Raw genomic sequence first — 9673 nt, forward strand, 5'->3', positions numbered from 1 at the left:
TTAATCTGAATTAACTTTCAAGTGTAGACAAGCCCTTTCTTTTGTAATAAAGGGACTGCTCAGTGCACAAGAAGCATACCCAATAACTAAACAGGAAGTAAGTGAGGAGTGGAGTGTGACTGTGCTCTGACTAACCCAGCAAACCCCTTGATGACCACTTCACTACATCCTTCAAGGCAGAAAGCCTGGAGAAGCAGTCATAAGCGTTATTCTGAGAAGAAGCAGAGAGCAGAGCTTCATGGGCACAGAGCTCTCTGGAGGGGCAGACTTGGGAATTTCTCAGCAAGGAAGCTGCCTGCTTCCTTTTGTTTCTGTGGTGTTCAGGGAAACAGGAGTTTGGGTCCATTCTTTGAAAATATCCCAAATTACACCACCAAGAATATCCTGACTCGTATCATCCATTGATCATCTTAGCAGAAACAGCCCTGCATGCCCCTGAATATTGGCTGCCATTCATGCCAAAGGGAGAACATTATTATTTATTGTGGTAGCACCCAGAAGCCCTCCTTGGGAGTTGTCATGTGGGTGCTATACACACACATCAGGTCCTTCCCTGAAGCTAAATCAGAAATCACCCGGGATATTGAATCTTACAATCATCTTGAAATTAAATTTGGCTCTTTACCTCCATCCGGCAGGGACAGTCAACTTCATGGTGGTAACTATGGCGGGGAAAAAAGTAGACAAGCCACAGCACGATCTGTGCTAGCCTTGCTGAAATTGGCAATAAAAAAAGATGGTTTATTCGCCAAGGCTTTATCCATGTGGATCAAATGGGATCTACACATAGTGGGGCTCAAAGAAGAACCACAGTGACTGTGATATAAGTAACTGTTCTTTTTATCATCCAGACCTTCGGGACATTTGAATGGAGTCATCATTATTCCAGCACTGGAATGGGTTACCTGGGGAGGTGGTGGAATCTCCTTCCTTAGAGGTTTTTAAGGTCAGGCTTGACAAAGCCCTGGCTGGGATGATTTAGTTGGGGATTGGTCCTGCTTTGAGCAGGGGGTTGGACTAGATACCTCCTGAGGTCCCTTCCAACCCTGATATTCTATGATTCTATGATTGAGCACTGACAGGGAGCTCATTTCTGGACAAGACCAAATGGAGACAACTACCTGTCTAGACAAGAATGATACAAAGCTGGCAGAAGGCGGGCTTCCTGTGGGTGTGATGGGAAGAGCTTGGTTCTTCCCAGTCTGTAGCCGTAGGGCCTTCAGTCACTCATCATGCCCCAGCGTATTAAGGAGAGGCAATTTAATCTTAACCACAAGGCTCAAATTGGTGGCGTTTCCTTGTTGGACTCATGAAACCAAATTACCCCAATTAATTGAGTACCACTCCGTGACTTCATCGGCGTTCCACCCACATCACCCAAGAGGGATTTGACCATCGACTGCTACAGCGACTAATTGGCGTGCTCATCTAATGGTGCGCACAGCAACACAATTCCCATCAAAGGCAACGGGTCACCTTCATTCCTGTCTGTCCCTGGGTGAAGGCTGTTTATAGACTCTACGCACAACATCTGCTCATGGATGTGTGAAAGTGAAATGAATTATATTAAAGAAATAGAATGAATTAAAGAATGCTGTATGTGCCTTTAAGTAGAAATGAGAAATGCTGCAAGCCAGGGAGGCAGGAAAGCAGACATTAACTGCTTAACTTGCCATTTAAGGGCAATTGGTGAAGCATTAGCCTTAGATCGATAAGAGTTAATAAGGAAGCAGGATATGCATATTGTGCCCTATGCAAATTTTACAATTTTGCTCTCTCTGTCCCTTTGTTTAGTTCGCACCCTTTTATCTGTATAAATAAGACTGTTTGAATCTTGCATGGGGGCTCACATTATCTGAATGTATTAGCAGAGCGCTGTGCTAATAAAACAGAGTGGTCTGACAAACTATGAGTCCTGAGTCTAACTTTGACAATTTGGAGGTTCCACCGAGATGGCAACCGTCTTCACTGGGGCTGTGTGATTCCTGACCGTTTTTGTAGGACGACCGTGGTAGCCGGCACCTGGGCATTTGGCCTGAGCGGTCCTCCTCCTGAACGGAAGGGTGCACGACCACAGTGAGGTCTACGCCATCGAACCTGTTGGTTCCCACTCTGTTCTGGTAGGGATCCCGGGATCTGACATCAGGAATCTGGTCAGGTAATTATTTCTGTGTTTTGTCCGGACTGAGGACTGTCCTGTCTCTGTGTCTATCCGTCCTCCTGTGGAGTGTTTGAGTCTGGGTGCCATCTCCGTCCGGGGATCAGCCGACCAAGGGGTTCCTGTCCCCGCGGTCTGAGTGAGTGAAATCTGCACAATCGCAGCCGCACCGCACCTTGGGTAAAACCTTTGGTGTGAAAGCAAGGGTGATTGAGTCAGTAGCCTGTGGGCTCCTTTTGTGTGTTGCACCGGGCATTGCTCTGATGAACCCGAATTTCCTTCTTGTGTGATTGGTGTGTGTAAAGTCCTCCTGTATTGGTAACCAGACGTCTAAGTCGGGACAGTTCCCTAAAGGAACGCCAGCTCAGTTTTAGGAAGGGTCCGGACTCCTGTAAATTTCTGGAAAAATGGTCTAGGCTAACTCAGGGAGATCCCAAAACTCAGTGGCCACTGTTAAAACCTTGGAACAAGGACCGAGTGGACATCTTAAAAAACAAACTCAGCCAGCCTAAAACTAAATTGGCTAAAGGAGAGGTTAATTGTTTCATGCAGTGGTGGGAAGAGGCAAATCGTAGGTGGACAAAATCAAAACTCGCCTCTCTCAAATATTCAAATAATAAATTAAAAGCTTTATTAAAAGCCTCTTCTCCCACCACCAGACTGAGCACTCCCCTTCACCCTGTTCTCTGACAACAACAACAACAAAAAACCAACAACCCCGGATCGATCCCAACTCCCTTCATACTCCCCTCTGTATAAAGGATAAAATGCCCCTTGTTCTGTTCCCCTTCGTTGTCTGCCTCAGAAACTGATTCTTTAGTGTTCCATTACCAATTCAGCAAGGAGGGTGGGCTCCTCAACTAGCCCCTACCCTTCCTGGTCCCTTTCCTTAAGCATTTCTTTCAAAATTGTGAAATGACCACAATATCACTCACAAAAATGGTTCATTGGAAAAAGCAGGATTGGGCCCAGACAAGCAGGCAAGCAACAGATAAAGAAACTAAAAAAAAAAAAAAACAGGTTGGAAGCCCTAAGGGCATAGTGTCAGGAGTAAGTGCAAGTATGAACCCCTGGAACAATACTTAAAAGGGTGAAATGTGAGTTGATAAAGGTGTCATTTTGGGAAATAAACAAGTGATTTAAGGAAAGAGTGAAAAGTTAACTCTACAGAGGCTGGAGAGAATTAAACAGTTAAACTTTGTGAAAATGTTAAAAAGGATCTTGTTAAAAGAATTCTTGGTTTCTTTGCAGCCATTCTAAAGGAAAAATGGGCCCTTTTCCAGAGGAACGTCTTTAAATAATCCAGGTAAAGAGACTATCTAATTAAAATCATTTGACTATGGACAATTGAGTCAAATTTGCTAAAAGAACATGGGGGGGGGGGGTCTATTGGAACTTAACTGCCCCAAATGTATAAAGGTAATGTAATCTATGTACAGCTATGTAAAAACAAAGCAGTGTAAGAGGGATGTTAAGGGAGAGAAAATGTGTATGTATCTGTCTGTCTGTGGGAATATGTGAGGTTTGTAAAACTCCTGTTTTGTAAGTTTAAGATAAATTGGTTTGGTTTTGTTTTGTTTATAATCCCACTAAAAATCCATTTGACTCTTTAATTAAAAGTTGCAAAACTGACAGACCTTTTTGCCAGACACAGGTAATCAGTGTTGGTTAACTTTGAGATTTGGTATTTAACCCTTAAGGGGTAACTTGATTCTTTACAAAATTTAAATGTTTTCAAATAAAGACAGGTTTCAGAGTAGCAGCCGTGTTAGTCTATATCCGCAAAAAGAAGAACAGGAGTACTTGTGGCACCTTAGAGACTAACAAATTTATTAGAGCATTATTAGATGCATCCGAAGAAGTGGGCTGTAGTCCACGAAAGCTTATGCTCTAATAAATTTGTTAGTCTCTAAGGTGCCACAAGTACTCCTGTTCTTCTTTTTTCAAATAAAGACCAAGTCATGACTGCAGCAGGACAGTCAAAATCAGAAAAATAGGGAGAGATTCTGGATTCTGTTTGTTTGTTTGTTTTTGTAACAAAATAGCAAATGAAAGCTGTAGGAAAAAAATAGACAGTGCCCCTCTGAAGCAACAGCAGGGGTGAGGTGCACAAAACAAAAAGAAGCAATGTTAGAAACACTGAGCCTTAAAATGGCTCTGTGTAATCAGACTGTCACTTTGATAAGGGTACATAAAACTCTGTAAGAACAAAAGAAACAGTTGCACCTTATGTAAAAATTAATATGGCTAATGTTTTAAAAGTTAAAGTATAGAAGGAATGTGCAGACGTGTGCAGTGTATATTATAGAGGGGGTAAAAGAAATGCAAACGAAACATGCTACTTAATTAAAATCCTATTAGGGCTCCAAAGGAGCCACAATAGACTGTGTTTTCTTTTTCAGATCTGTGTGTGTTTTGGAAGCAAGAGTTAAAAGTAATCAAAACTCTGGTAAAAGTTAATTGTGTTCCTTTTAAGACAGAGTCGCTGAGCTCTGCTAATGGTTTTGAATCCAAAAGCCAAGCCTGTGTGGATGCAAATTATCTAACTGATAAAGGAAGTGAGAGAACTGCCAGCACAAAGAATAAATTTGTTAGTCTCTAAGGTGCCACAAGTACTCCTGTTCTTCTTTTTGCGGATACAGACTAACACGGCTGTTACTCTGAAACAGCACAAAGAGGTTGCAGATAAAGAACATACCTGGTCAGCAAACACATTGTCTAAATAAAAGGCACGGTATAACAAGATACCTTTTAATTAAAATAAATGTAATGTTAATAAGTACCCCTGTAACAATGTATAGTGTCTATGATTTTTGAAAAAAAAAAATCCTTTATGGTAATGATGCTTTTCAGCTGTTACCTGTGAACAAACTTAAAGCTTAATACAGCAGGAAAGACATTGTAACCTTGGTCTGCTGTAAAGGAAAAACTGAGGTACACCACCTCATGGATTTAATGACTGAACAGTGGGATAATTTCCCCATAACTCTTAAAAGATAGAAGCCATTAAAACCTGGCCTGCCTATAGAACAAAAACACAGGAAAATATGGAGGTAATTCCTCTTGTTTTGCCTGCAATCAGCAAGGGTATTTGTAAAAGAAAGGAATATTTTAAGCAATAATGAATGCCACCCCAAAAGGAGTAGAAAAAGGTTATTTTTGTCTTTCAGAAAAAGCTAATATCAGCTACAGGACAACCTAATAAGAAACAAATAAAAGTGGGTATGCTTATCCCTGCCTGTTGCTCCGAAGCCCTGTAGTAAAGACATCTCACTAGGATCCTGTATGTGGGATAAAATGAATAATGAGACCAAAGTGTATGTGTTAATTCTTGGGGGGGAAAAGTGTTTTAAAAGAATGGAAGTGTTAGCAACCTTCCAACAGACAAATGTAAATGTAATGTAAGTACTGTGTTTACAAAAGGTAAAAAGGTAACAGTTCCTAAAACAAACAAAAGGGCAATGTGGGAAACTGAATCATTCATATTATACATGCAAATGGCAACATGTTAAGAATTGCCACTGCAGAAAGACATAACAGCTTACCATTGGTATAATATATTTTCTGAATGGTCTCCCACAACTACTGGCATACTAATGTTACTAACCCTAATTGTTTTTGATTTTAAATTGTATGTGTTTAATTGTAACGTTTGAAATGTGCTGTTGGATAAAACAAATGTATGCAAAGCTAGAGCCACAGGCCCAAATCACCTCCCAGTATTTTCTATTACGTGGACTAAATAAGAAGTGACACTGGCGATTAATAATCTTAGTGTCAAAAGGGGGATATGTAGGAGCAGGAACTTATAATGTCCCATAAGAATTAATGTATGATTTGATTTCATCCTGTCAGCCACCCTTTTTGAATAGCAGAATGGAATGACAGACCAGAACAATCCTTATGACTGATTATGGTCACCCTTTTGTTTTAGAATAAGTTATAATGTCTACTATGGTTTCCTATATGTATTACAAAGTAGGCCTCTAGTTAAATATACATTTCTTTGTTTTAAGGTTTAGTAAGTAAGAAACAGGATTCTCTATTGTGTCTATGTTAAGTAGATTAGAGGAACATTGAAGGCCTGGGTCTCAATGTAAATTGTCTTGGTTATTGATTGTAAAACTTAGCAAGGTTTAATTTGCAATGCCTTTTTGCTCCATATAAAATACTACTGTTTGTATTCTCAATCTGTGTGAATAAGGAATGTATGCATCAGGAAAAGATAAGGTGTGAAGGCCGTTGTTATAGCCAGAGTCAAGGAAGAAGAAGTAAAGAGACTTAAAGGACATCAAAGAATCATCAAAAAGAAGAACAGGAGGATGCATCCGAAGAAGTGGGCTGTAGTCCACGAAAACTTATGCTCTAATAAATTTGTTAGTCTCTAAGGTGCCACAAGTACTCCTGTTCTTCTTTTTGCAGATACAGACTAACACGGCTGCTACTCTGAAAAGAATCATCAGGTACTGCTTACTATCCAGATGGCTGTTAAACTGTCTGGCATCACAGCGTGCATACATGCTTCGCAGTGTAAGAAGGCACCCCCCAGCAAACCAATCACCTCAGGACCACGCAGAGTCAATTTTGACTCCAGAAGAAGACGTAGAGGAACAGCCTGCAATACCTTACCATCTACGCTCTTGTAAGGGTTGCCAGAAGCAGACGAGGACCTAAAGCAAGGCCCAAAAAGAAGCAGTAGTGAGCCTAGCGCCTGCTGCCTGGTGAATGTAAAACCGTGACTGCGGTTCCCTCAGTTGAGGTTGTCAGAACCGGAAGGGCCTTGCCTCCAACATGAGCCTCTGGTGGCGCCTGTTCCTCGGCTGCTGGTGTCTTAAGGTCTGGGGAGTCCACAATGACAATTCTTTTATCCAGCAGCAAGTGTGGATAGCTCAGACTCTTAATATTTCTAATTGTGGGTCTGCAGCCACATCCCAGCTCACTCTCAAGCTGGTGTTCCTGTCCTGGCAATCCTACTCAATTCCCCAGACCTCACTGGAGGACCTCGTCCGATTAACAAAACATGGAACAATAATGACATTTGGGAAGCAGTGGGAATAAATGTATCTAAATGGATAAGTGTGGTGGAGAGAAAAGGTCATTGGTGTTGAGTGTGTAATGGACAGGGCTGGATCTGGGAAAAAGCCGTTGCCTTCAGCATATTGTGGCCAATGGTGTATGGGATTATTCGAACAAAACTAAAGAGTGGCGGGCCGGGTACGGGGATATGAATTTTTCTCGACCTGGGATCAAACAGAAAAAGCAATCTCATGTTCCCCCTACAGTAATCTTAGTGAAAACAATACAATCTTTCAATGCCATGCAAATAACACCACTCCTCGTAAGGAGAATTACCCTGTGCCCTTCGGAGGATATTACTCCTCCTTTGTAGGCACCTATGTGACAAATGGGTGCAACCGACCCTCCCCAGCCTTAATAGGCCATTATTGGGTTTGTGGGACCAAAGCTTATACTGTGTTACCAGCTAACTGGTCAGGTATCTGTTATCCCGCCGACTCTTCCCACAATTCCGAGTGCTAGGGTCCTTCCCACGAGAACGCCTTCGTAATTTCAGGCGAAAAAGAAGGGACTTATCAGATGCCCAATGGTATGTAAATAACATAAGCCCCTTGACCTGGAAAGAGGCCATTGGCGGTTCCCTTATCCCACTTGGGGGAATAATACACCATGCAAAAAGGCTCCTAAGGTTACAAGCAGTAGTTGAAATAATGGCAAATGAAACCGGAGAGAGTTTAAAGACCCTGGCCAAAGAAACAGGGGCGATCTGACAGATGGCCCTCCAAAACCATCAGGCATTGGACATAGTGCTGGCGGCCAAAGGAGGGACCTGTGCTCTCATTGGAAAAGAATGTTGTGTGTTCATACCTGACGACACCAATGAGGTAATAGATCGCGCTAGTCCCTTAGAACAAATCGCATATCTTCCCTATGAAGAACCGAGTTCTTTATGGAAGTGGCTAAGTAACCTATTCAATTTCTCTGGCATAGGAAACTGGTTGTTTCAGGGAGCCCTGACTATCCTGTGCGGAATCCTAATGATTTTTGTATGCTTTCAGTTAATCTCCTGTTGTATCCAGAATTGTGTAAGGTATGCCACCCAGGTGACTGCCCCAAAACAGAGTGCTAATATGATGATGTTAAATATCACTGATGAACGAAGAGATAAAGAACTATTAATATGTGGAACCCAGTAATTGTTGGTCTTTGCGTAAGCTTGACCAAAAGGAGGGATTCTGAAAGTGAAATGAATTATATTAAAGAAATAGAATGAATTAAAGAATGCTGTATGTACCTTTAAGTAGAAATGAGAAATGCTGCAAGCCAGGGGGGCAGGAAGCAGACATTAACTGCTTAACTTGCCACTTAAGGGCAATTGGTGAAGCATTAGTCTTAGATCGATTAAAGTTAATAAGGAAGCAGGATATGCATATTGTGGCCTATGCAAATTTTACAATTTTGCTCTCCCTGTCCCTTTGTTTAGTTCGCACCCTTTTATCTGTATAAATAAGACTGTTTGAATCTTGCATGGGGGCTCACATTATCTGAATGTATTAGCAGAGCGCTGTGCTAATAAAACAGAGTGGTCTGACAAACTATGAGTCCTGAGTCTAACTTTGACAGATGCAATGCCAGATCCTAATCACAACTGCACCAGTGTAAATCCAGACTGGCACCAATGGAATTACTCCATTGAAACCCATGGAATTACTCCAGCCTCACCTTAACCGAACTAAGAATCTGGCCCATAAACTCCTCTCTAAAGGCAGCCCAGTAACAACAGGGCAGACCTGAACCTGCAGTTTCTGAATGACTAGGAACTGGTAATTACCTGTCACATCCTTTCAGCTCAGGGAGCTGGTTGAATACTCTGGCCATGGCTGCTCCTGGAAGAGGAAAAACATTAGACTCAGCTCTAGGTATCATATTCCCATCTGAACAAGCTCCATCTAGTCCTCCTCATGCTATTCAGGAGCCAGCCCAGCAGGAAAACCTCCTCTGGTCGATTGGCTTCTGATTGGGAGCTACCAGACAGGCAACACTAAGTAACATTGCTATAACTAGAAATCAGGCTGTTCTCTGTTTTAACCTTTCAGTGGGAAACTTCCTCAAAAGACTGCACCACACAGACAACCAAGGGAGAAGAAAGGAAGAGGCCGCTGTCTGACGGACAGATGCCCCAGCTGAAAGGCACCACGGCAGAGAAATGTGATGACAATACCTGCGTCTGCACAACTTCTTCATGCAATTCAGGGTGTCTTCTGCTCCCTGTGGTTCTGAATGATTTCTTTGGAGTATGTCATCCAGCTTTATAGTGTCTCTAAAACTGGGAAATTCCCGGGGCTTAGTCTCTGACGCAGTTTCTCAGATTGCCTAATTCAAATGGGGCTGGATCTCCCACTCTAGTCCACAAGGGTGAATCCAGGGCCATCCTTAGGATTTATGGGGCCCTATGCACTAGCGTAGCTGCGGGGGAGCAGGGGAAGCGGCCGCTCCCCC

General features: G+C 42.4%; 1 protein-coding gene across 1 annotated transcript in view; it reads right to left on the bottom strand.

The window, feature by feature from the left end:
- LOC128831288 (interleukin-1 receptor antagonist protein-like) overlaps positions 1-9052 on the bottom strand; it is a 31242-nt gene extending 22190 nt beyond the window's left edge. Inside the window, exon 1 of the mRNA XM_054017607.1 lies at positions 9006-9052. Coding sequence (XP_053873582.1) covers positions 9006-9052 — 47 coding nt within the window. The remainder of the gene's footprint in view (positions 1-9005) is intronic.
- Between the last annotated feature and the right edge of the window lie 621 nt (positions 9053-9673).

The sequence above is a fragment of the Malaclemys terrapin genome, chromosome 2, assembly GCF_027887155.1.
Source record: "Malaclemys terrapin pileata isolate rMalTer1 chromosome 2, rMalTer1.hap1, whole genome shotgun sequence".
Taxonomy (NCBI): Eukaryota; Metazoa; Chordata; order Testudines; family Emydidae; genus Malaclemys; species Malaclemys terrapin.